Here is a 27653-nt window from a genome sequence, read left to right as displayed (position 1 = left end):
TAAATATACCGGGTAATAAAGGGCCAAGTATACGAGGCTTGGCCGGGAGCACATCTGTTTACGTAAAGTATGGCTCTCCTCAGTACAAGTTTAGAGTCATCGGTAAAACGAAGTGCCAGAGGAAAAGGATGTAGGGCTGTTACATGCATTCTAGACTCCATCTCATTTGTTTCTTCTGCACTGACAACAAATGCCCAATCTCACATCATTACGTGATGTGGACCCTTGGTAGGAAGCGACTTGCCGTGTTTCAGTGTGTGCAGACAATGTCCATTGTTGTAGCTCCATATTTTCAGACAGCCGTCTCTGCCCCCAGTGATTAACCTAGGAAACAGTCTCCTGTCAGGAAATCATGTCAGGGATCTCACTGATTAACGGTTGAAGAGACTGGAGAAGATACTTACCTTCTTCCACTGGTGTCAAAGGTCAGACATGTGATTCCAGCACTGCCATGAGCCCCAATAAATCCAGACAACAGCCTTCCTGTTTCAAAGTCCCACACTTTTACCACCTGTATCCAGAAGTTGAAAAATAAATGACCCAGAGATAATGGCTATCAAATTAAAGGGAATTTGCCTTTAGAAGTCTAGTGTCTTGGATAAGAAAGATGAAAATTTACCCTGAAAGTATCCATCTGTATATCCAACACAAGTTGGCTTACTTCAGTGTATTCAACTGCTGGGGCTGCATAACAATATACCACAGAGTGGGGGACTTAAACAATGGACATTTAGTTTCCTAGGGTTCTGGAAGCTGGGAGTCCAAGATCAAGTTGCTGGCGGGTTTGGTTTCTTTTGAGACGCCTCTTCTTGGCTCACAAATGACCACCTTCTGGTTGTGTCCTCAGATGGTCTTTCCCCTGTGCGTGCACTCCCAGGGTCTTTCTATGTGTCCAAATTTCCTCTTGTTATAGATACACCAGTCAGATTGCCAGTGTCCACCCTAACATCCTCGTTTTAATTTAATCCCCTCTTTAAAGGCTTTATCTCCAAATATAGCCACATTCTGAGCTGCTAGGGTTAGGACTTCAACATACGAATTTTGGGGGAACACAATTTATTTGTAACACTCAGTGAGAAGATTAGAAAATTTAGAAATCTTTGGATAAAAATCTCCTGACTACCTAGGCTCAGAGGAATAGGTGTGGATTGAATTTTGAGCAGCAAAATTTATTTGGCACCAAGGCAAAGCTGAGTAAGAAAGATGGCCTGTTTGGAGGGAAGGACATATCTTCTAAACCCTCAGCTTTTTTTTTTTCACTTTCTTATGACAGAAATGTTCTTTTTTTCATTACAGTACATCATTTCATACAGTACATCATTAGTTTTTGATGTAGTGTTCCATGATTTATTGTTTGCGTATAACACCCAGTGCTCCATGCAATACGTGCCCTCCTTACTACCCATCACCGGGCTAACCCATCCCTCCACCCCCCTCCCCTCTAAAACCCTCAGTTTGTTTCCAGGAGTCCATAGTCTCTCATGGTTCATTTCCCCTTCTGTTTACTCCCCTTCATTTTTCCCTTCCTTCTACCAATCTCCCTGCTATTCCTTATGTTCCACAAATGAGTGAAACTTAAGATTTCACTCAGTCCAGCTAATTCCAGTCTTGGAATTGCTTTCTTTCAGCCCCATCCCTTGAGCAACCTTGAATGAGAATCATCTGTAAAGGGAGTGGAGTGGCGTCTTTCGTGACTTCGGATAGGTAAGTGCCCATCCTAAGGACAGCGTCCTCTGGGGCAGACTTTCTGGATCCTGCCCCCAAAGGCAGTGACAGTGTGGGAGGAGAAATGCTTGAGGACACCACTCTTTCTCTGAACTACTGAATGTTCCTTTTAGTCTTTCTCTTTGTAAAAGAGGCTGCTCCATCGACATAGAGAAACTTCCAGGTCTCTCAATCCAGAAACCAGAAGGCCTGCTCTCACTGTTGTTGTTTTCAAGTACCTGAGATGAGATTTTTGTAGTGTACACTTTGCTTCCTTCCCCTCTGTCCTCTTACAATGTCAGGGTTCCTGGGGGTGTCTACAGCTCACGTGCATCCATTTGTTCTCCTTAATATTGCAATAGACCCTTAGGATTACTGGGCTTTACTTTAGTTATTCCAACATTTGCAAACGTCCCAAAGTTTTACAACATGCAATGATTTGTAATATGGTTGAGGTCCAGAACTGAATGAAATACCAGTTGGCATGGAAGAATGAGCAGAAGGGCCTAGAGTGAGGCAGATAGCCCTGGATCGACACCCAAAGGAGACATCCTCCCTGTGGACCTGTCTTCCTGTTAAGTGATTAAACAGTCACACGTTTGTTCCATAAAAAGAAATTCCCCTAAGAACGCCACCTGCTACTGCAGGTAATGGGAGTGAAAAGATTGAAGCGAGCAATTAAAATATCTTTAAAAATGACTTTAGGGTTCTATTTATAATCAAGATAAGTCTAAACTTGCTATTTATACTTTTTAGGTGCATTGTAGAGGGGATTTCATGCCCTAGCAGGGCTCCTCTAAGAATTTCCTTGCCCCAAGCGATTCTTCCTTTTGAAGTTCCCATTCAATTAAACATATTAAAATGTAACCACATCCCAAATGAAATATAATTTTACTATTAAATTTTAAAATGTTTACAAATGTTTATTGTTTTTGCTTTATTTGCTCTGTTGATGAAAAATTATCGTTATTCTTAAAAAGTTAACTTCCATATTACATATAACTGGATATGTGGATGTGGATGTGTGAAAGTTGCAGTTCCCATGTCACACATTGTAAACATTTAATCAAATATTTATTAGTTTACAAAGTACCATTTTCAAGCATTTTCAGAAGCATTGAAAGTTGGTGGTCCCTAGCACTCTGCTATGCAACTCGAAAAATAAAATGTGGTGTAGTGGTATTCATAACTTTAAGCATCATGAAGATCTTGGCCTACATTCTCTCCTCCACAAATATAGACTGCAATGTGGCTTAGATGCTGTGGATCGTGACAGTGAGCATGTGTTATAAAGATTTCACACAGATCTGCAAGGTGAGCAAATACTCAAATTGATAATTCGATTCAGTAAGTATTATCTGAGAGTTTATTACCAGCGTGTGCCTAATACAGTGAGAGCTAGAGAGTATTTATATCTTAATTCAACATCTCCTTACCACCCACAGGCAGGGAAGATATGCATATCAAAAGTAATGTATTGAAGGAGGCTGACTGTGTTAGCAAGAATTAGGAGCCCAAATGCTAAGGGAGCCCTTCATTCTGCCTAGATGTGGGAGGGATCTAGAGACTTTTCTCAGAGGAGCTGATATCCAGAGTTGTGCACTGAAGAATAAGAAGAGTTTTGACAGATTAAGAAGGAAGAAGAGGGAAACACAGATGAGCTGCTTGTTCCCCTCAGTGCCTGCCGAATGATTAGAGACTCAAGGCTCACGCGTGTGAAACAAAGCAGGACAAGTGAGAACTGAATCCAGCAGCACATGGGAGGCTCCGACTTGGGTGGTCAGGAAGAGGGAGGTGCCTGTATGAGTCCAGGGCAGTGAAGACAAGTTTTGTGGAAGAGCTAGCACTTGAGTTGGACCTTGAGGGACTGTTGAGGTGTGTAAAAGAAGAGGAGGAAGGAGGACACTCCAGGGTGGAGATGGGAAGAAGTTGGACAGCACCAGGGACAGGCCGGTGCAGGATGCTGAGACAAGAAGTTTGGCGTCTTTGGAGTCACAGGCAATTCTGATAAATCTGGAGGGAAAATGCTTCTTGATAAGTATGAGCCCAAACTATGCAGGAATCTACCTTCTTTGAGATGAACTGTGACTGAGTCATCATAAAACATTTTTGGTCAACAGACCAAATAGTCTATTTCTTTCAATACTTAATAAAACCATGGCAATAACTAATCTCTGAAACAAGGACTGGCAAGAACATATGCAAAGACAACCGAATCTCACTGGGAGTGAAGCCAAAGTGAGTGCGAACATGAAGAAGATAGGTCCAGAATCCAGACTGTGGTGCCCCCTGGGCTATAAAACATAAAGACAGGGTGTGCCAGGCAATTGCAGGAAGAAGGAAAGAGGGCGCAGCCAGGTGGCCTGGGACACTGGCTTGTAATGCCAGAGCCTAGGCCAGTGATTCAGAAAGTGATTGAACTGATAATTTAGGAGATGTCAGGCCACTTAAGCATCTTGAGTGTACTTGAGATGTGCCGCCCATTACCTCAAGGACAGAAGTACATGAATTATGGGATGTGCTCTTGCTCATTATTCAAGGAACACTGGTTATGTCCCCTCCTGTGGACCAGACTCTGTGTCACTCATCGAGGAGGGGGCCAGTATGATCCTTGAAAGCTCCAGTGAAAGGGGAAATGGACATGGAATGCTCCATACCCTCAGCTCCAGATTAGAGTTACAAGGTAGGTAATAGGGTTGTATTAATCGTCCTACACCACTATGATATAATATCATTCCTTAGTACCAGATGGGACTTCCAAACAGCTCACACTACAAGCCACTGGGAAACTGTGAGCTCTTCCACCCAGCTTTCAAAGAAGAGTGTCCAAACAGTACTTGATACATAGTAGAGTTGAAGAATTCTAGTAAAATTCTTAACCTCCAGGGACAGATGTCCCCAGAACATTCTGCTCAGCTCCAAGGTGAGGACGATGGGACTGTGCCCACTCTCACAAATACATCATTGCTAAAGAAAGCAAGAGTTGATACTTACAGATGCCTCGGAGCAGCTGACCACCTGCCTGAAGGCTGGGTTGTAGCGGCAACACACCACAGGCTCTTGGTGGGAGACCACCAGGTAAGGCTCCGGCGGAGATCTTGCTCACGAAAAACAGAAAGGATGAAAACCTGAACTGAATGTATGACATGGATACTGTGGATGAGGCATCTATTGCTTTATTAAGAAAAGTTAAGAGGACAGGAACACCTGGTTGGCTCAGTAGGTTAAGTATAGGACCCTTGGTTTTGGCTCAGGTCGTGATCTCAGGGTCGTGATCTCAGGGTCGTGATCTCAGGGGCATGAGATTGAGGCTCCCTGCCCCACCTCCTGTTGGGCTCCAGGCTCAGCATGGACTCTGCTCAAGATTCTCTCCCCCACCCCCGCCGCCTCTGCCCCTCCTCCCACGCTTGCGTGATCTCTCTCTCTCTTTCAAATGAAGAAATAAATAAACATCTTTAAAGAAAAAAAGGTTAAGAGGATAAAAATGGGTCTGTGACCTTGGACAAATTGTTTAACTGCTGAAAACTCTCTTTCTTATCTTTTAAGTGGGGATAATGGTATCTACTTTAAAGGGTTGTTTTGAGGATTCGTTGAGAAAACCTATACAATGTCCTTCCCACAGACCCTCACACAGCATAATTGATATTCAGTGAGGATGATACCATACGTCTCCTATTTAGGGCAGGAGGAGTGTGATTTCTTAAGGCTACACAGCGGACCTTCTTCCCTATGAATTTACGTCTTCCCTCAAACAAACACCAGCGGTAACACCCTGTCCCTAGTCTTCGAGCCTTAAGGGCAGCACTTCTCACTCACAGTAGGGACAAGGCCATGCAGCATGCTTCCCATGGCACCCCAGGGCCAAGGGCTCCCCTCTGTACTTGGGCTTTGTCCCGTGTGCCCCTCTGCGAAGACAGTGCACAGAAGGGATAGCTCTAGGAGTTATGCAATCCAGTTGCTTTGCACTCATTTCCTCATCTGTTAAATGGAACCCCATAGAAATTTTGTGAGGAGTAAGTGAGGAAAAGGATGTCAAATGTCTGGAAAAGTCTGGTGAGTGGGGGACACTTAATAAATGAATGTTGGTTGTCAGTACCACCGCTCTGTCCTCTCTCTTGATGGTCCCTCCAGTGCTCTGCCCCAAGGCTGGGCCGCTAATAGAGATTCAGTGGTTCTGAAATCTCTGGCTTAGTGCCAGACTGTTCCCAGTGGGAGGAATCTTTTTCAAGGAAGAATGGCATTGGCAGAAGGACGATGAGCACTTTCCCATGAATGGTCTCTGGACTGCTCTGAGGGGAAGTCTGGCCTGTGGGGAAGGAGAAGGGAAGGGCATGGGAGACACAGTCCCAGAGAGAAAGTGCTAGGCCTGGAGCCAGAGCCTCCTGGGGTTCCCTACACCCCTTCCCCAACACCGGGAGGAAGGCACTGAGTCTCCCCGTTTCACAGATGAGGACACTACCAGAAGGCTAAGAAGGACCAGCTAACGAGATCAAGATCACAAAGTTCCCTGCGACAGAGCAGGGACGGGCAGACATCATCCGACTCCTAAGTGTTGGCACTAGAGAGGGGGCTGTTCTAGCCCCGAGGTGGAATTTCAGTCACTTTGCTTAAAAAAAAAAAAAAAGGAAAATCAATCTAACAGGCTGTTTTTCTACACACGGACGCCACATAGAACAAACAGCCATTGGACTGACTGCAGTCCCATCTTTCAGCAGGTTGCTTTGGTATCCCGAGCGGTGAGCTCACACTTGCATGCCTGGCAGTATCGATGACCATGCAGTCATTCTGCCAGGTGCTCCCCATCCCTGCGAGCCTTCCCCACGGCCTCAGGGGAAACATTAGGAAGGGTGGGTACAGGCACAGGCAGCAACCTTACATTCTGGACTTCTCAGTAGAGTTTTTATGCTGTGAAATCTGATCACCTTTCTGTAAGGTTAATTCTTTCTTTTTTTTAAAGATTTATTTATTTGACAGAGAGAGATACAGTGAGAGAGGGACAGGGGGAGTAGGAGAGGGAGAAGCAGGCTTCCCGCTGAGCAGGGAGCCTGATGCAGGGCTGGATCCCAGGACCCTGGGTTCATGACCTGAGCTGAAGGCAGACGCTTAACACCTGAGGCACACCCAGGTGCCCCTGTAAAGTTAATTCTTGATCTGTGATTTAATCCCTGAACACAGTAAATATAGTTAAGGTTCTTCTTATGCATATGTTCATAAATCTTTTAAAAAGATTTTATTTATTTATTTGACAGGGTGAGAGAGAGAGAGTGAGAGCACAAGTAGTGGGAGAGGCAGGCAAAGGGAGAGAGAGACAAGCAGGGAGCCCAATACGGGGCTCAAGCCCAGGACCCTCGGATAAGGATCAGGGCCGAAGGCAGACGCTTAACTGACTGAGCCACCCAGGCACCCGAAACAATTTTTTTAAAAAACCCACTTTCCGAGACAGTATGCCATCATTTTTGGCTCAGGAAATCCAGTTGCCATTATCATATAGATGGGATGTGAACCCTGCAAACCACAATATTCAGCCTAATCCTTCTCTGCCTCCTTTCCTTAGTTTTCAAAGACTATGGATTTGGGATCCGTCGTCCTGCCGAACAGTGGGGAAAAGCTGCAGGCAGGAATGAGGAATGTACTTATGTCAGGGCAGCAAGTGGCGGTAAATGGGTGGGGGAGATAATCATAGGCCATATTTGAACCATGAGGCTCTAATTATGTTCCTCGTTTTAGTATGCAGAGGGCCTGAAAGTTCTCAAGGCAGAGGTGATGTGCCCTGCCAGCCCTGCAGGGGTATGACTTACCCCAAGACCACTGGACCCAGGGAGGCAGAGCCCATTCTCTCTACAGCTCACAGGTACCTCATAGGAGCTCTGCAGCCTCTGGAGAAGGAAGACTAGACAATGTGCCTCCCATTGTCTAATTAAAGACACAAATTAAGCTCTCCTTCCTGTTCAATGTCTCAGACAGACTTCTGCCCTTCCGGTGGGAGGAGCCGCACACAGGGAGAAGGCATGGGGCCAGGCATCCTGAGAGAGGCCTTCTAGTCCCAGCTCTGCTCCTCACTCCCTGCTTGACCTTGGGCAGTTCATTCCCACCTCCAGGCTTCTGTTTTCTTGTCTGTAAAACTGCAGCATTGCACTGGGTGACCTGTGGGTGCCCGGGAGGCAGGATTTAAACTCTCCAGTAAGACCAGGCGGTCTCAGCCTAGCAGGCCAGGGACAGGCACTGAAGTGGACATTCATGCTAAGGGTCAATGAACTCTCTGAGTGTGGAAAAGGCAACCAGGCGCCCCCCTTCCTGGCCAAGGAGGAAATGAAATGTGGCCTAGTGAAGGTGTGCCAAGGAAACCAAGGTGGACTCATTTGCAAAGGAATCAGGGAGAGGGATCTTGAAGGCATTCAAGCTCCCTGACATGGAGGCCCTGGGCAGGAAAAGCCCACTAGCGGACCTTCCATAAGGACCTGTCCCATCACTGCGGCTTGTGCTGTCCTTGAATGGCTACCTTGCTGTAGGGACAGGGTCTCACACGTAGCCCACTGCTGTAGCAATTAAAAGCCCCCAGGGTTCCTTGGACAATTCTCTGTAGGGGTAGGGCCAGTGGGTCGATAAGGGCCTAAGAGGTAGATTCCAGACTTTTGGATAATCTACGGAGGTGGTGCTGGAGCAATTAATGGGAAATGTTCAAGGGAGCTCACCAAATACATACTGCAAGATAAAGACATGGGGGCATAGAGCTCAGGGGCTCACCCAGAGATCTTAACTGTGGATGGTTCCAGAGAAGGTTGCAAGCAGCTCACTGGGCCCTGCTGTACATCTAGAGGGCTGACAGCTTGGGGCCAAGAGGATAACCTCATACCTCAGTCTCAGGTGTAGGAGTGCAATGGTGTCAGTGGCCACACACAGGGCTCCGGAGTGAGGGAGATAGAGGCAGGCTGCAAATTCCCCCTTAATACCGCTGGCTTTGGAGGAGGCAGTAAACAAGCAGCTGTCGGTCTCTAGATCCCAGATCTGAGAAGGGAATGAGGAAAAAAGTAATTGGAGGTCTTGAGCAGGCTGCTTTGCTCTGTTTCCAAAGCTGTCACCTGTTGCGGGGGTCTGGTTAGGACTGACCAAAGTTTAAACCCTGCCTCGCTTCTCCCTCGCCAAAAGGAAACATGTTAAAAGGGCTTCCTTCTCCTCTGTCCTTCGTAAAGGAAGCAGAAAGGTGGGCCCTTGTTCCTGAGCCCCTCTGAGCTGCCCAAGAAGCGGAGATACCTGTGGCCAAGCTACCCTGGAGCTGAGCTTCACCCCCCACCACAAGGAGTGGCCAGTGGCTTCTCCTCTCCTGGATCCTCTTTCACAGTGGAGGTTTGGTATCATGGGTCTGATGTGTGCAAAGAGCTACCTCTATCCTCCAGATATGTTCCCATTTCTTAATACAGTTCCTCAAAACCAGCCTCAGGGGAGAGATTTGGAGGGTTCAGGGAGCAAACGTCAGTGTTGCTATTGGTTAAGGACATGGAGGTCCAGAACCCCCCTGCCTGGGTTGGAATCCAGGCCAAATTACCATACTCCCTTTCCCTCAGTTTCTTCATCTGTAAAATAGTGGGACTAATAATAATGCCTATCTTACAGGGTTTAAAATCCTAGGGATTTTTAAATATTTATACAAAATAGTGTTTAGCATTGCTGCTGGGCCATGGTGCAATGGTATATGATTAGAGTGATAATATTACTGTTGATCATTTATTAGGATTATTATGTAAGCCATGCTATGGGTCTTGTATTATTTTAAGGGACTGTGATCTCAAGAGAGCTGCAAGGGATGGCCACATCCCTGGGGAAGAGCAGATGGGCCAAGTGTAAAATGGGGAAGAGAAAATCATCACAAAGACAGCCATTGCTTAGTGAGCAGACAAGTGCCAGGCATTGTGTTAAATGCTATCCATGCATTGTTTCCTTTACTCTGTTATGGGTTGAATTGTGTCCTCCCCAAAAATTGGTATGTTGAATAACCCCCAGTATCTCAGTGTGCCCTTCTTTGGAAATAGTGTTGTTGCTAGTGCAATTAGTTAAGAAGAGGTCAAACTGGAGTAGGATAGGTCCCCCCAGACAATATGACTGGTGTCCTTGTAAGAAGGGGAAATCCAGAGACAGACACAGAGAGAGGGAGAAGACCATGTGATGATGAAGGCAGGTGTCAGGGTGATGCTTCTATAAGCCAAAAAATGGCAAAGGCTGCCAGCGAACCACTGGAAGCTGAGGCACGGAACAAACTCTCCCTCAGCCTCAGAAGGAACCAACCCTGCTGACACCTTGATTTTAGACTTCCAGCCTCTAGAACCGTGAAACATAAATTTCCATTCTTTAAGTCACCCAGTTTGAGGCATTTTGCTACAAACAAATAGGTCTTAAACCAAGTTTGGGAGGTAGGTATAATCCATTGAGTTCCAGCTCCCTTACAGATGCAGTAAGCAGCTAAAGCGGGAGTCCTTCTCAGGCTTATCTCCCTCCAGAGCTGCACTGGAGAACCTGAGGACTCAGCTGGGTGGGACGTACTTGGATGGGGCTTCTTTCCCCTCCTTTGCAACTCCAGGAAGCAAATCAGCTATCAGGAAATTTGAAGCCTTTACCCCTTAAGCTAGACTCTTCATTTGTTGAATTTATACTGTTTATTTTCCTTAGTTCTCCCAAGCAGGTAGCAAACTCATTTTGAAAGTTCTAGCCTGCTTTTTCATCTGTGATTTTAGGTCATGATGTAAAAAGTGGGAAGCAATACACTCTGAGAGGTCAGTATGGGGCTGACAGAGTAAAATAATCCCATGGAAAGGTGACCCCAAGGACTACTTGTGCAAGGAGCTTCCCCCACTCCTTTCTGGAGTATTGAATTGTTTGAAAATGCTCATTTTCCTGGATAGAAAGGTAACACCACACAGTTTTTTATCAGTCAGTTGTACCACAAGGGGAATCCATTCATCTGGTAATTTCTTACTTCATGAGGTAATGTTACTGAAAGAGAGGAAGCTTTGATGAGGGGAAGGATGAGGTAATTCTGAAGCCTAGGGGCAGAGTGATCTCAATTGGGATGCTATAGAGGGACCCCTACGAGGTCTGTGGAAGGGAAAGGTAGGAAGGAATTCTTCCTAATGTTGTTGAGGCTGAGTCAGCAAGTTGGCATTAAATCCCCAAAGTAAAATAGTTATAACAAATTCGCATCACTGACTTATCTGTGGCCTGTCCAGCACCCTTCCTGTCTTCTGTTAGGAGAATGGCCTCTCTGATTGCAAGCAATAGACAAGAGACCCAAACCTGGTCAATCTGTGTCTTCTCTTAGATTTTTCTGGCTGGAGCTGATAGTGAATCTGGAGTTGGGTTGTGAGTTCAGACACATCAGTGGTCCCAAGCCATTTGGAAGGAGATAGCCTTTCTGCACTAGGAGTCGATATCAGCGTGGACAAAAGTAGCGCAGGCGGAGAGCGTGGGAAGAACAGTGCCATCTTTGAACCCAGCTGTCTATGAGGCCATCTGTCTGATGATCTGGTTCCAATAACCAATAAATTCTCTCTTTTTAGCTTAAACTACTTGAGTTGGTTTTTTATCTCTTTGGTTCAAAAGAGTCTTACCTAGTAAAACTACTCTGTGGTGAGCATAGTTCATACATTATCTTTTATGAGCACAACTAACCTACAAGGTGGGTCTTTCCTCCATTTTACAGAAAAGTGACCAATATCCAAGAGAATTAAGTCCCTGAGCTCAGAAGGATTGAATACTCTACCCAGGGTCACCTAGTTTCTGGTAGTTTCAGAGTTTAAACTCAAGTCTGTATTTCTCCAAAGCATGCTGTGCTCCAACCCCCAAATGCACACTTCTCTGTCCACAGTGGAAAGGTGTTGCTGGGAATTGGCCACCAAACTAAGGCATTTCCTGGTTTTTCTTTCACCCAAAGTTATGAACTCAGTGGTGGAGTGTGAGAGAAAGTGATGGGTCATTTATGGCTGGGATTTTTAAGAGGCAGATATGCTTTATCTGCTCTCATGCCCATTATCCTGGGATGAAGAAGACTCTGAGAACCGAAGGACCTTGCATAAGGACAGCCTGGTTCTTGAATGGGAGAAAAAATGTCCCTCACCAGGAGCACTGGCCTTGGGTGTATATGACAGCAAACACATAAATTTCTATTGTCTCAACCTATGGAAAATATAGGGTTTATTTTTTACAGTGACAAGCCTTATCTTAACTAATACACCACGCTTCCTTCCTTCAGGAAATAACTTTCTTTCTATACTAATTCCTGTTGACACAAAACAGCCCTCTTTGTAGTGTGCAATATTAAATTCGCAGAAAATAACAAGTGAAAACAGAAAACCGAACCTGTCACTTTACTCTCCTTTAGAGTAATGCCAGAAACCAGCAGACTCCTGAAACGTTTCTTGTGTCCCCATGATTTAAGAGAAGTGAAATATTTGGGCTGAAAAATCAATTCAAAGGACAAGGACTATCTGATCAGGCATGCTAGAAATTTAGCTGTCTGGGTCCTGGTTGATTACTTTTTATTTGATAGGAATAATGTATTCTGAAATAAATTACACACCATATTTCCAAGATAGGATTTCAATATATTTTAAACACATTTTGGGAAGTGATTCAATATGCCTGAATCATCACAGGCAAGATGCTAATCTTGTAATCATGATTTTAGATTGGAAGAAAATGGAGAGGCACTAGGAAAAGAAAATAGGATAGGATACGTGTCCTCACATACAGAATTATGATTATCTGATGGTGCTAAGTTTTGGGGGGAAAAAAGCTCATTAAAAATATGAAGTCTCCAACTTTGTGGCTTGGGAGGATACCTTAGGATGGATTCGATTTTCAAAATAAATCAAATACTGAAGTCCATGAATCTTCCCATCTTAATCAAATTTGTTTGGAGGACTGAGTTGAGTTTGGGTCCTGGTTGCATCATTGACCATGATCTCAACACCTACTTTTGTGTAAAATATCCTCATGGTTGCCATGACATTGACTCTGAGCTCACTCTATGGGAGCCATGTTGTACCCCACACACAGTGAGAGCATAGTCTTTGAGGCTTTTCTCCCCACTGCTCACTCTTGCTCTCTTTTCCATCTCATCCCCTCCATGGCTTAAAATTCCGTCTAAATGCTAATGACTTCCAAATTTATATCTCAAGCCCTGACAGCTCCCCTCAACTCAGGATGACCCTATCCATCACATTCACAACTGAGCTCCTGGTCTTATGCTCCTCTTCCCCACCATCTGCCCTGTCTCAATGGGCTCTAGCCCAAAGCCTTGGTGTCCCCCTTGACGTCTCTCTCCCCTCTCCCCCTCCTTTACAAAATAATGGTTTTATTGAGATATAATTCACATCCCACAAAAATTCGCATTTTTAAAGTGTACAATTCAGTGGGTTTTAATATATTCACAGAATTGTGCAACCATCACCACTGTCTAACTTCAAAACATTTTCATTATTTCATAAAGAACTCCCATACCCATTAGTGGCCACTCCCTATCCCACCTTATTGCACAACACTCCCCCCCCACCCCCAGCAATGACTAAACTAGTTTCTGTCTCTGTGGATTTGCCTATTCTGGACATTTCATATAAATAGACTCATCCAATACATGGCATGTTGTGACTGGCTTTCACATAATATAAGCTTTTTCAAGGCTCATCTATATGGTAACACCAATTAGTGCTTCATTTCCTTTTGTTGCTTCATAATATTTCATTGTATGGATATACCACATTTTGTTTATCCATTCATTTGTTCATGGACACTTGGGTTATTTCTACTTTTTGGCTGTTATGAATAATGCTGCTATGAATATTTGTATGTAAGAGTTTATATGAACACAAGTTTCCAATTCTCTTGGGTTTAAATCTAGGAGTAGAATCGGTGGGTCATATAGTAACTGCATGGCTAGCATTTGAAGAACCACCAAAGCGTTTTCCAAAGTGGTTGCACCATTTTAAATTCCCACTAGCAAGGTATGGAGAGCTCCAATTTCTCCACATCCTTGTCAATCTTGTTACCATCTATCTTCTGATTTCAGCCATCCTAATGGGTGTGAAGTGGTAATTCAGGGTGGTTTTGTTTTGCATTTCCATAATGACTAACGATGTGGAGGACCTTGTCTTGTGTTTATTGACCATTTTAATATTTTCTTTGAGGAAATTTCTATTTAAGTCCTTTGCCCAGGCTATTTGTGTTTTTATTGTTGAGCATGCAGGGTTTTTTTGTATTCTAGATCCAACTCCCTTATCAGAAGTGTGATGGGCAACATTTTCTCCCATCCCGTAGGTGGTCTAACCGCTTTCTTAATGCTATCTTCTGAGGCACAAGGTTTTAATTTTGACGACATCCAATTCATTTATTTTCTCCTTTCATCTCTGTGTTTTTGATGTCATATCTAAGGAATCATTCCCTAGTCCAAAGTCATGAAGATTTACTCCTACGTTTTCTCTGAAGAGTTTTGAAATTGTAGCTCTTTTTACATTTAGGTCTATGGACTGTTTTGAGTTAATTTTTGTGTATAGTGTGAAGTAAGGGATTGAAGTCCTAGATCAAGGTGTAAGCAGGTTTGGTTTCTTGAGGACTTTCTCCTTAGCTTGCAGATGACCCCCTTCCTGCCATGTCTTCACATGGCATCTAAGTGTGCTTCACACTCCATCTAAGTGTGCTGATTTCCTCATCTTATAAAGACACCAGTCATATTGAATTAGGGCCCACCAATATGACCTCATTTAACCTTAATTAATTTGTTATAGGCCCTGTCTCCAGATACAGTCACATTGTAAGGTACTCGTGGTTAAGACTTCAACATATGAATTTTGAAGGGATGTGATTCAGCCCATAGCATCTACAAATCATTTATTATGTGTGTAGTCTGTAAGCTGGTTTATGTATCTATGCAAAGCAATGATACTGACCTGCCTGAGGCTTTAGCATTCCTTTGATTCAGACTGCTCTAAACTCCCACCCCTCTGGTCCCATGATAGTCAAGAAAGAAAAATGGATAAAATCATGAAAACTTTTCATATTCACTGAAAAAGCATATGAAATGCTGGATAAAACAAATCAATAAAATTTCTTTTTTTTGGTATAAAAAAAGTGCATTACAAATGTCACAAGCAGCTGAATTTTAGAGGTGGGTAGGACCTTATATACGAAAAGAGGTGTGAAGGCAAACAAAATGAAGGTGATGATACCATGACCTCTACCAAGGTCAGAAGTGTTTAAATTCTAAGCCTTAACAGACAGCATTTCAGAAAGCGCCCACCTGCCCTATGTGTATTGCAAAATAAGATAAGCACTAGTAGCGAGGGATGGTTGCCTCCCCCATGTCCCCATTCCATCCCTTGCTTCCCCTCTTCATCCTCCAACACACATTCTCCCAGGGGAATCAGGACAGCATGCAAATAGGAACTGAGATGTTTTAAGGTTTACTCATCCCAACAAAACACCAGGTATAGAAAATTCTCTAAGAGGCTACCCTTTGTTTGCCCACATATCTTCTTTTTCCAAAGCAAACCCACAAATGTAACTGCCATTTGAGTATCTGCTAATGCAGAGACCTTTAGAGCTCCAAAGAGGAGAAAGAAAACACCAAATGAACACATTCTCTATCTGAAACTGTCGGACAATGCATCCAAAATGTGAAAGGGCAAAGACCTTAATAGTGTTGTCGGTGGACATGGAAAATATTTTGTTATCCTCAGCAGATACATGGATGTAGATCACTGGAGCCATGTGGCTTTTCAGCATACCTGTCGGTTTTCTAGAATGGAAAAAGAACAGATGAACACCAAGCAGTTCTAAGTGCTATTTCTAAATAAAAATGCAAGACTAAACTTGGCCCGGATCTGGCAGTTCTATTCAGCCTGGAGGAGGGTTATGTCTCCTTCTGAAATCACACAAGTATATATCTTGTGTGATAAAAGGACTGAAGCAAATAATACCCAGTTATAGCAACACAACTCAGTGTGAGATGAAGCTCTGGGCTTTGTTTCTCCAACTGCTGACAATATCACTATAAAAGGAATAAACGAGGAAGAGCACAGGGTGGTGTGGGAATAGATTCTATGGCAGGTTGTTGCTTTATGCAGGCCAGAGTTAACAGTATTCAGATCTGGGGGGAATGTCTTTTTAATATAAGTTTATTTTAAGGAGCTCTGAGGGATCACAATGCCCTCAGGGTCGCAGGGCTGGGTGTGTAGTGAGAGGGCGGGGAGGTGGGAAGAAGGGAGGCAGGGCTGAGGTTGAAGGGGAGAACACAATGTCATTTTATAACCACGTCACTGGAAGGCAAGTGAATTGTTCTCTGTCACCAGAAGAATGGGAGTCTAAGGTAAAAGATGTAGGTCGAAAATCATATTTCTTTCTTTCTCTTTAGGCATCCAACATTGCGCTGGGTGCTATATGTGGATGCCCTCATTTGTGATCTTTATTACTACTGGAAGGGTAGATACTCCTGTGATCACCATTATCGAGGAGGACCCTGGCTGCAGTCCTTGCTCAGGATCACTGGGCTGGAAGGTGACAGGAGCAGGATCAGATCCCGCGTGCCCCCTGGTCTCCTGTTGTGGCCTTAGCAGCTGCCTGTCCCTGCAGAGGGACATGGTTCACCTTGCAGGTCCTCCACTGATGCCTGGTACAGAGCTCAGCAAGGAAGTGTGGCGCACCCTAGATGACTTGTTCTTGTCCCCATGTCCCCACTATCAGTGCATGAGAAGACTACTTCCCATTTTCCACTCTCCTTCTGTCTTCAACACTTACCAATGGAAATGGCATAGGGTTTTAGAACCAACCAAAATGTGTTTGACCCCAGGTCTGGAATTATTTCCAAAATTTATTTAACTCCTCTAAGTTTCAGTTTCTTCATTGATAAATGGGGTCGATGAGTTGCCTATTAACCCCAAAGAATGAGTCTTTAGTGGCCACCAACAGAACTTTCCCAGGCTGTGTGTATGGGAGATCAATTTTGGACAAGGGTTCTTAAATTATCCTAAAAAGAAATTAGTGATCCCCTGTGTTGCTTTCATGTACTTTACTAGATCAGTGGCACTTTTGGTTGGAGAGAGAAAGAAAACTTACCCAGGCAGATAAGGATTCCAGATTCGAATGATTCGATCCATTCCCCCTGTCAGCAGCAAGTTCTTTCTCTTACAGAATGAAAATGCCTTGACTCCTTTGTAGATGCGAAAAACAGTTTGATCACATTCTGCCCGCCTTTGGGGCAAACCAAGGAATGCTTGTTCTCTTCTTGCCTCGACATCTTTTCTAACACCCCTTATCTCTTTCATCTTTTGCTTGACATTTGTTTTTCTCATAGTGCACCCTAAAAATATTCACAGAAAAACAAAACACAGCTTCTTAGTATGATCAGTCAATTTTCTGACAAGTTGCTGATTTTTAAAGGTCCTGATTTTCTTTCAGTGAGGACTTTTTTTCTTTCTCCTTTACCCCCTGGTGTTACACCATGGATAGTTTGAAGGATGAAAATGGTGTCTGTAAGAATAGCAAGATTCATTTCCCCTCCTTCTCTGGAAAGAGGCAAGAAGGGTCACCCCGGGGTAAGGAGGAAATGTGAAGAAGGCCAACACATTCTGAGGAACCTTGATTTTAATAAATCTCTACCTAGCACCATGCACCGTACCAGGGTCTCACCATACATGATTTTGTTTGAACCTCCAAGAAACTCAGTGAGGCAAGCACCTTTACTTCTATGGGACAGATAAGAAAATTTATACTACAGGGGTTAAGAAACTTGTCATTAACAAGACAATGAAACTACATCTCAAACCCTAAATCAGGGCTCATTGAGTTGACCTATCAGTTTCATCCACCAACCAGGCAAATTTCTCCTACAATTATTTTGACATTTATTTTTAGCCAAATGACTTTTTGGCTTATGAACTTACTGAACAGTAAAATCAAAACAGTAGCAGCATACCGAAGCAATTACAGGCCTTCTGGTAGGTGTCAGACAGGGTCTCATCAGATGATCATGAAGGACATCCCCATCTAGCTTACCCTCAGCTGTGTCCAAGGTGGCTGAAGGGCCTTGGATGAAGAAGGTGGAAGAATATTTCATCTTCCAGCCTCCCCCTGCCCTCACGCCCAAATAAGAATTCTCTTTCATGGCTTGTGATGTCGACAATTACTTGAGGGATGATTGGTGTTGTCTGGATGTCACGTGTGTTATCACAAGTTACCAGTTCAACTGTTTTCCAGGAACGACGAGAAGAGTTTGCTATTCGGGAAAGTGGGATGCTTCATGCTTCATCTCAGAGGGTGCTTCTTCAATCCAGCAGCTCTCCTAAAGGAGGACTCTGATGCAGATCTGCTAAGTTTCAGGAGAAGTGGGAAGCGTCTATTTTCATTGGAAACTTCCAGAATTTTAAAGTCTGGTGCACGGTTTCAAAACAGGATCCTGTTTTACATCTGTCTGTGGCTGCTTGGCCCACAGCTGCCTCTGGAGACCTCTGGTTTGGGACCATGTTGCTGTGAGGGAGGACAAGAAGGTGTCTGGGAAGGGAAAGGGGGCTGTCATCTTTCCACTTCTGAACCTTTTTTCCTCAGTCACTTGACTGGTCTCCAGTCCATGAATTCCATTTCGAGTGACTGGGGTATGTGATTTCCACTTTATTTGGGGCTATAGTCTGAGTGCTGGGGCAGTTTATTGATGGTGAGTTGAGGTGACAACCTGCTGTCCACAGTTTCTCCCAGCAGTGTTGAAGGGCTGGCGTGAGTAGTGCAGCTAGCTAGTCCCTCTGGCCCTGTCCTTCCCTTCCTCCTTTGGTATGCAGCAAGAAGGTAAACAGCCTTGAACTCAGAGCTCTTTCATCTGCTAGACACAGGGGAGGGGAGGGTGAGCACTGAGTGCAGATAATTACTTCAGACGGCAGAGTGAACCTGTGTATCTGTGTGAGCACTTGAAGTATCAGAGCAATGCAGCAAACCCTCCTCAAACACCAGTTTGACACTTTCACCTTTCTTGTTATGAGCAAAGATCTGAAACTTCTAAGCAGGTGTGTCACTTTATTTTTATTTTTTTTAAGTAGAAGGAGAGCAGCCAGTTCATTTGCATGATCTCTAGCAGTTCTCTTCCAACAGAGCCAGACAGAGATACATGTTTAAATGGTTGTCATGGAAACCAGAGAGCATAGCTCTCCCCCAAGGTCTGAAGGAAGGATGATGAAAAGTTTAAAGCGATCACCATGGAAACCTAGAGCAGATTCAAGGCAGGTTCTGATCCCCAGCACACTAACTAGCAGAAAAGTCTTCAGGTGCTGGAGTCTGACAGGAAGGTGGATTCTGTGGCTGCTAACACCAGGGCTGACCTAGAAGCCACATGCACAGTTCTGGGCTCCCAGCATCCCATGGGATTGGCAGTGAGGTGGGCGTGTTTCCCCAAAGCTCAGACTTTCACTCTTCCTCTTTTGAGGTGGATCTTGGAGCCTCTCCTGCCCATCCTTCCTTTTATCTTACTCCTCCCTTCCATCAGTTTCTTCAGTGTGGCAGGAACCCACCATCTGCTGTGACAAATGGAGCCCTGCCCAGGTCTGCAGAGAGAAGACATTCAAAGCCCAGCCTTGGTTTCTCCATGACCTCGACCAAGATGTAGCTCCTTTTGATGTTCATTAATAACCAAAATGAAGTCAGAGATTCCTGTCTTCCATCACCCTGAGTAAACAGATGCACTTGAAAACACTTCCTACTCTACAGAGCCCTCTCTGTAAATCCCATTTAGGGATGGGGAGCGGGTGCTATAGCACCCTGTGGAGGACTCTGTGTGTGTGTGTGTGTGTGTGTGTGTGTGTGTGTGTGAATACACGGATAGCTGACAGAAGCAGTGATGTGAATGTAGGACACTGTGGGGGCGTGCTTGGGGGCAGTAGATGGGGAGATGGAAAGGGGATAGATAGCACAGAAGGAAAATATTTGTCACCACAGAATTCTACTTTTCCTGGAAGGCAATGCTTCAGAAGACCTCTTGGGGAGAGAGAGGTATGGGGTTTGAATTCCGACCACAGGTAAGTCCATTCAATAAATATTTGTTGAGCACCTATTAATGTACCAGGCATTATTCTTAGCACTAGAGACACAACACTGAAAAAAACAGAAACCTCTACCTTTGTGGGGCTCATCTTCTGTCGGAGGAGGGCAGACCATAAATAACAAACGAGATAAATTATATAGTCTATTAGAAGGTGATTGGATTTATGGATTTAGAGAAGAATAGAACAAGGTAAGGAAGATTAGGAATGCCAGGAGCAGGGGCTGGGCTGTTCCAGGATATGTATAATGAAGTGGGCAGGGAGGGCCTCACCAAGAAGTGAGGCCTGAGCAAAGACTTCAAGGAAATGAGGGAGTGAACGATGTAGACATTTGCAGGAAGAACCTCCCAGAGGGAGGATCTGGTGAAAGATCTTAAATATATTCCAGGAGATTGGTGTGAATGGGGTGGAGTTCATGAGGGAGAGAAGTAGGAAACCAGGCCAGAGATGCAAGGGCTGGGTTGACACACAGGGCCCTGGAGGACTTTGGCTTTTACTGTGAAGGAGAGGAGGGCGGGTGGAGGATTGGGATGGTCTGACTTCTAATTTTCCAGGCTCTCTGGGTGCTGTGTGGAAAAGAGACCATAGGGGAGGTATGGAAGCAGGGAGAATTGCAAGGCTCTTGTGGTAATCTAGGGGAGAGAAGAGAGTGACTCCCACTAGATGGTAGTGGGGGTGGGGCCGGGGCAAAATGGCCAGATCCTGGGTGCAGTATGTAGACAAAGCCAACGGGTTGGATGTGGGCTGTGAAAGAGAGGGTCAAGGGTGACTAGTAGGTTTTGGCTGGAGCAACTGGAAGGATGGACATAGAAGCAACTGAGCTGGGGAGGATGGTGTGAGGGAGAAGATGTGGATCCGGGTTTGGATATAATTTTGATGTCTATGAGACATCCAAATGGAGAAGTCCTGTAGAGAGACCCATGGCAATTGGAAATGCCAGACTGAAGTTTGGGGGTGGAGCTGGGCTAGACACATGAATTTGGGAACGGACAGCAATGGTGCTGGAGGGGATCACCGAGGAGCTGATGGAGATGGAAGAGAAGAGTAAGGACAGAACTCTGGGGCTCCAGTAGCAAGTCATGGAGACATGCAGGAACAAAGGCCAGCTTGCAGTGGGTCTTAGACAGACTGGGAGGTGCGGCCTTGGAAAGAGCAACTGCAGGCAGCTTTTTCCAGGGGTCTGGCTGCAAAGGCTCTTTGAGCCCCAATATTCTCATCTTAGCACCACGCCTGAGAAACTACAGAGATGGTAACTGAGCTGGGGACAGTGCTGACTCTTCCTGTCATAGACTTGTCTAGATCTCTAGAGACAATTAATATTGGTTCAGAGTATGAGCAGCTTAGTGACCCTTGCTTTCTGGAACATGAGAAAGAAGGGATGAACAGGAGACTCACAGCAAAATTAGGGATCAGGGAGTGTGAGCTGGATGGATCCTTAGAGCTCATCTCCAGCATTTTTATTGAACTAGGAAGGAAATGGAGGCCTGAGGCCATAGGTCTGTTAGTTGCAGAGCCGGGGTTAGAACTCAGAGATCCTCATTCTGGATTCATTGCTTCTGTTCTGCACAAACACTAAATTTTGAGCTGCTTCAGTTTCTGGAGGCTGAATTTTAGTTTCTTAGGATTCATATCCATGATCGTTCCAGAAAACCACAATTTCCCAGTTCCAAGAACATCTAACGAAAATTCCCAAGAAATTCCTTAGCCATTGCAGATCTCTTTCTAACGCTTTGGTGATTTAAATGTCAGTGAATCAGAAATGTATAAAGGAAGATTTCCTTGAAAGACAATGTGAGCTTGAAGGCTGTGAATCAGAGGTGGAAGGGGCCTCGGGGAAGCAAGGTGGTATTTGATAGGAGGCTGAGATCTCAGGCATGACTCATTACTGATTTTCCATGATGTTCGGTGGCAATTGGGACAAGATTCTAAAGGAAAGGAAGGGGGGAAAAAAGAAACTCCTAGGATTTCAGCCTTTCCAAATCTCAGAAATGCTCAGGCACAGCTTGGCTGAAAGGCATCACGAAAGAAATGGCTGTCGTCATTACGTGGGTGGTTGACTTCTGAGTCGTTTAAAAAAGCGTTAACTATTTTATTCATTACAAATGCACTGCTTGGTGAGTTCTAAGCAGGCCCTGAAAATCCAGGGGTAAAGCTGCAGGAAGGGAAAGAGGAGGTGAGGGCCAGTTAGAAAGGCCAAGAGAAAAAGGTGAAGATCTTTCCAGCAAAGGAAATATCTGTAAATGAAATGAAACACCCCAAGTCATGCCTGTCCTCTCGGTGATGAATACCCACCTCTTGCCTCCCAGGCTTCCCCTTCTCTCTGCAGGGAGCCTGACTGGGCAGCAGACATGAATGTCTGTGTTGGGGCTTTTCACGGATTCCTTTCTCAGGCTGCTGCTGCTCCCGAGCCCAGGCATGCAAGGCACCCATCCAGAGAGCACAAAGATAATCAAAGGTGGCTTTTCTCGGCCACAACTTTCTCCCTACGTCAGGGTGAATGATAACATTTCTTTTCTCTGCAGTCAGAGCTTTGTTCTGCTCCAGGGTCAGAATCTTCCTTTTGAAACCAGGCTGTCCTAAAACAAGTCCCAGGAGCTGAGGGATAGACTTTCCCAACCCAACTCTAGGGCACGGCAGGTGGACTCCTGGCCTTGGGGTCAGAAAAACTGGACTTGAGTCCCCATCCACCTCTTTTGGCTAAGTGACCCAACGGGCAAACTTTAGCTTATGTGTCCTCACTGGTAAAATGGAGCGTGCACACAATTCCTACCTCACCTGGCTATCATGAATATCAAATAAGAAATATAATGTATGTTAGTGGTTCTTGCCCTTGGCCATAAATTAAAGTCATTGTGAAGTGTCCAAAACAAAATACAGATGCCTGGGCCATACCTCCTCGAACAGTGGTTTTAAATCTATAGAATCACTTGCGGGGGGGGGCTTTTAAAGGTCCTGATGCCCAGGTTTTATCCCAAACCAATTAGGTCAGAGTATCTGAGAATGAGACCCAGGCAACCAGCTTTTATAAAGTCCCCAGATGATCCAATAGGCAGCCAAGACCGAGAATCTCTAGTGAATGTGAAAGTTCTTTATAAATTAGTAAGTGCTAAACACAAGGAAGGAATCACCATCAGTATCAACTTGAAAATTAAGTATGGTGATAGGGGTGCTGAATACTTGTATGGGGCTTTCCGACATACTCTCAAGGCCTTCATGTGATAAGTATGAAGTTTAATTAAGTAAATGTGAGGAACTGAGAAGATCTTCAAAGGGCAAATTATTAGAAAAAAAATAAAAATATTAATAAAATATAAAGAGGAATTTTTATGTTATTATGATTAAAGGATGCTTCTCAGACTGGCCATGTACACAAGTCACCCTCAGTTCTTTTTCAAGTGCCTGGGACCTTGCAATTCTAGCGTACACCCAGGGGATGCCATTGCTGTGGGTCCAAGGATGACAGGCACAGGCCTTGAAGACACATGACCTGGAATCCAGTCCTTTGTCTTCCATTTCTGAGTTGTGTGACTCAGTGCAGTTGTCACTTTTCACTTTTTTGTCATTAGTAAACCCCCTCTTCCCATCCCCACTTCCAGAAAGCACACCTCTTTATGCATCATGTGGTTGAACGGGCACAATCAGGTTCTTATTGCCCCTGCCTTTCCTGGGTCACTGGATTTGCAATTGTCCCAAAGATGGGCCAAATTGATTCAGTGAGAACCTTCCCAGGGACAGCAGTCCTGGAGACCAAGAGCAGCAGCCAGTCTCTGTTAGTGGCAGTGATGTGAGAGGTGGGCTCTTCACACTCTGAGGGAATTGCTGTGCAAAGGGGAGAGAGAGACAGAGTCGGAGCAGAATCTGAGTCCCTGCTTCCAGGACTTGCCAACACTTGGTTGAGCTTCTGCCCTTCTCATGTTATATGAGCCATCCAAAAAATTCTCCTTTTGTTTGCCTATTTGAATTACATTTCTTTCAATACTGAAAAAAAAAAAAGCCCTGAACAATACCCCAGGACAAGTTAATGAATGACTCTGTGCTTCACTTTACTCAACTGTAAGATGGAATAATAGTGGGACCTAAACCATAAGGTTGTTAATGGAGATTAAATAAAATAATACATGGAAGGTACAGTGTCTGATACTTTGTGCTCTGGGCCAGAGATTGCAACAACTTCTGACCATGAGCTGTTATGGGGGGAATGATCCATTATAAAGGGGTTGGATTCCTGGTTCAAATCTAGACCAGTCCTTCACCCAGTACCAGGATGTCTGTCCTCCATTTGGTCCAGACAAAATGATTCCCATGTGAATAGCAGACTTGTTCTGCCATATTCCCTGCTTCGTGGACCTAAGACCAACCTGACTTAGCCCATGTCCAGACTAGTTGTGCATTTGGGGATGTAAAAATGAGGGATGAATTGGGATCTGGGTTCTTCCTTGGCCTTTCTCTGAATGCACTTGATCAACGTCCAGCTTCCAGAAAATGCAAAGGTCTTCAGGTTCTGGGTCTTCCTGTTGCCATCACTGAAAACTGTTATTTCCAGCATGCCTTTTGAATTGTAGAAATCCCCCAATTCCACTTCACACCAATGCCCAAAACCACTGTCCTGTGTTGATATTACTGTATATTTAATATCTTGTAACATATAAAGCGTGCTCAAATAGTGTAGCCTGAGGTTGCCTGAAGTGGATTTTGCTCTTATTTCAAATCAACAAATATTGACCGAGCTCTCAGTATGTGTGAAGCCCTGTGATAGGAGTGTCTTCCCTCACTCTGCCTCTCCAGCAGCCTAGCGTGAGGCTTATAAAACAGTGGAGGATGTCACATTTTGAGCTGCGGAGTGTGGGATGCCTGTTGCAATGCAGAAATGATAAAGGTGGGAGACATCCAAGGATCTGGCATACAGAGAACATTACAAACGTAAGGGGGGTGTAAGCAGTACCTATTACTAGAGCACTGGGCTCATGGTTGGAGCTTGAAATGACAGCTTTGATAGAATCGTAGTAGTTCAGCTAGAAATGACAAAAAAAGAGAAAATGCTAATTAGTATGAAGCTCACACACCAGGTCAAGAAAGCGTTTGTAACAAGATCTAAAGCAGTCTCTTGACACCCGTTTTGAGAAGGAGAAAGGACCCGCTTGCTCATAGGATAGGCACATGTTAAGAAACCCACTTTTGCGAGTGGGCAGACGTGTGTAGGTGGCCTGGCAGAGTGCGAGTGCGTAGGGGTTCTCTCTCCTTGACGCTCGCTCCAGGCTAACACCAGAACGACAATTCCTGGGTATCCTGTCTGGCAGATTGTGCTGAAGCTTCTACTACGTATTTCAGATATTTCTGAGAAAATCGGAATGCTGCCTGCATAGCTGCAGGGGGTTCATGGAGAAAACAGCTTATCCTTCACTATAAATCTCATTTAAATTGGATGCTTCACTGAGCATCATACTGGGAAGGGTAAAAGACTCCCTTCCCCGTCTTTGAAAATCCAGAGCCAGGGGGCGCCTGGGTGGCTCAGTCGGTTAAGCGTCCCCCCTCAGCTCAGGGCATGATCCCAGGGTCCTGGGATGGAGTCCCCCATTGGGCTCCTTGCTCAGCGGGGAGTCTGCTTCTCCCTCTCCCTCTGCCACCCCCCCATCCTTCTCTCTCTTAAATAAATAAATTAAATCTTAAAAAAAATGGAGAGCTGGCTCTGAAGCAGCTGTGCCGGAATTAGGGAACCAGGGCCTTCGGGCAGGTGCCAGGGCTGGTATTAGGTTCAAAGAACAAGAGTCGGTGGCATTTTCAAATTTCTCTGCTCTTAGGACACCTCCTCCCTGGAGGAAGTCTTTATGAAGAATATAAACTTGTAAAATGGATAAAGCAACAGTAGTGTGGGAAGAGCAACATGCTAGCTACAAGGCAAGAATGGTTTCTCTTTTAGACCTTCCAGGCACTCTGCTAGGCTCAGAGGGGCACCAACCGAAGACAACCCTTGGTTCTAACTCCCACAGTGGGCAGAAACCAGAAAGCCAGAGACACAGGAAGATGGAGGGGAAGTCTGGGGAGTGAAGAGAGGGTTTCCGGAGCTTGGGGCCTGACCCAGCACGACAGGATTCAGTGCCCCACGCAGCCTACAGAGTTCAGAACTGTCTCTGTCTTTTCTTCGTTGGAACAGGCTCCCTCAAGATGGCTCAGGTGGCAGACCTTTGAGTGGGGATATCATGAACACACCCCCTGAGGTGGTGGGAGAGTTCTCCTATGGTACAGCCCCTCTCTGTTAGCTCCCTTTCTACACAGCCAGTGCCAAGGACCGCTTTGTCTCCCCCCACCCCACCCCACCCCTCCATGTGTGGTCATCCCTTGGATGGCACTGACTCTGGATTTTGGTATTGTTCCTTCTATCTTCCAAGTTAATAGGGGCTGGCAGTTCAGTGGGACAAAATGTGCACATGCCAAGCATGGCTCCATTTTGCAAAGCAGAAGAAGCCAGGTGCAAAAGGCCATATAGTGTGTGATTCTATGTACATGACATGGCCAGAAAAGGCAAATCAATAGAGATGGAAAGTAGATTAATGGTTGCCTGGCCCTGGGGTTAGGAATGGGGATTAACTCTACCTGGTTAACAGAGATCTTAATAAGAGGTGATGGAAATGTTCTGAAACTGCATTATGGTGATAACTGCAGAAGTCAGTAAACTTATCCACAATCATTAATTGTACACTTAAAATGGGTAAATTAATGATATGTACATAGCTCAAAAAAGTTGAATAAAAAAGGATTTTGTGCCAATCACCTTTAAGAAACATATAGGTATTACATATGGCAATTTTACATGTGGTTGCTTAGTTGGGTTGTTTCCTTTTTGTATTCTTAATTAATTTACATTTCCTCTCTACTCCAGGATTCCTATTTTATTTTCTTCTCTTTGTGTTTGAAACTTTGTTGGTGTTAATCTTTTAGACAAATGCAATTTTCTTGGCCCAATTTTTCTTCCCCTTGGATTTTCCTTTTCACTTAGCAAATAAATTTGGTCCTTTTCCTAGTTTTCCTTTCACCCAATAATATTTTCTAACTTTCTTTTCTTGCCTTAAGCCTGATGTGTTTAGGAATAGACAAGAAATGTTGGCAGGAGTCTCTTCTCCCGTAACTGGTGCTCTATCAATCCTGAAAAACTCCTCTTCTCTTTCTAATCCTCTGGACAGTGTGTCCACACTGTATTTGGTTTCTAGGCTGCCTTAACGTAAAGAAGAATGTTTTGCTTGTTTATGTGTTTAAGAAACACTAATTTAGCTTCTCGGAGCCAGTAGAAATCTCACGAAAAGGACTCTCATGTCCAAAGTCATATTATTGGTCCTAAACACTTGGATCATTTGAGTTGGCTCCTCCCACCAAAGAGGAAAGAAAACACACCTACTGCCTTCAGACCCAGATGATGGCTGAATGGGAACCCCCCAAAAACAAGTATACCAGGAAGTTAAAATTGATCAATTTCACTAGCTTCTAGAAACCAGATGTTTATCATTCTTTGTACTATTCTGGGTATTTCATGCAACTTCTATTTGTTTTTGGCTAAGTTAATAAAATTATCTCAGGAACAGTGGTCACTCATTAAAGAATATATATATATATATATATATATATATATATTTGATAGTTTGGCCCCTACACCTGGAGAGAGACGTCAGGCTGGCAAATTCCAATTTACTGTTAACTTAAACATTTCTTTCTTTTCTTTTCCCTTTACTTCCCCCTCTTCCTTCTTCCCTCCCTCCCTCCCTCTCTCACTTCTTTCTTTCTTCCCGCTCTCCCTTCCTTACCTACTTCCTTCCCTCCTTTCCTCCTTTCCTGTCTTCCTCCCTCCCTCTCCTTCCTTCCTTCCTTCCTTCCTTCCTTCCTTCCTTCCTTCCTTCC

The 27653-nt window shown here is 44.6% G+C and overlaps 1 protein-coding gene across 1 annotated transcript in view; it reads right to left on the bottom strand.

The window, feature by feature from the left end:
- Window positions 1-27653, bottom strand: part of LOC105235614 (WD repeat-containing protein on Y chromosome) — a 124745-nt gene that overhangs the window by 25233 nt on the left and 71859 nt on the right. Inside the window, exons 12-18 of the mRNA XM_011219137.3 lie at window positions 24709-24778; window positions 16801-17044; window positions 15379-15484; window positions 8558-8709; window positions 4699-4801; window positions 405-511; window positions 245-324 (exon numbers count right to left, since the gene is read on the bottom strand). Coding sequence (XP_011217439.3) covers window positions 245-324; window positions 405-511; window positions 4699-4801; window positions 8558-8709; window positions 15379-15484; window positions 16801-17044; window positions 24709-24778 — 862 coding nt within the window. The remainder of the gene's footprint in view (window positions 1-244; window positions 325-404; window positions 512-4698; window positions 4802-8557; window positions 8710-15378; window positions 15485-16800; window positions 17045-24708; window positions 24779-27653) is intronic.

The sequence above is a fragment of the Ailuropoda melanoleuca genome, chromosome 7 (genome assembly GCF_002007445.2).
Source record: "Ailuropoda melanoleuca isolate Jingjing chromosome 7, ASM200744v2, whole genome shotgun sequence".
Taxonomy (NCBI): domain Eukaryota; kingdom Metazoa; phylum Chordata; class Mammalia; order Carnivora; family Ursidae; genus Ailuropoda; species Ailuropoda melanoleuca.
Note: the sequence above shows the minus strand (reverse complement) of the source record. Positions and strands in the feature narration are given on the sequence as shown.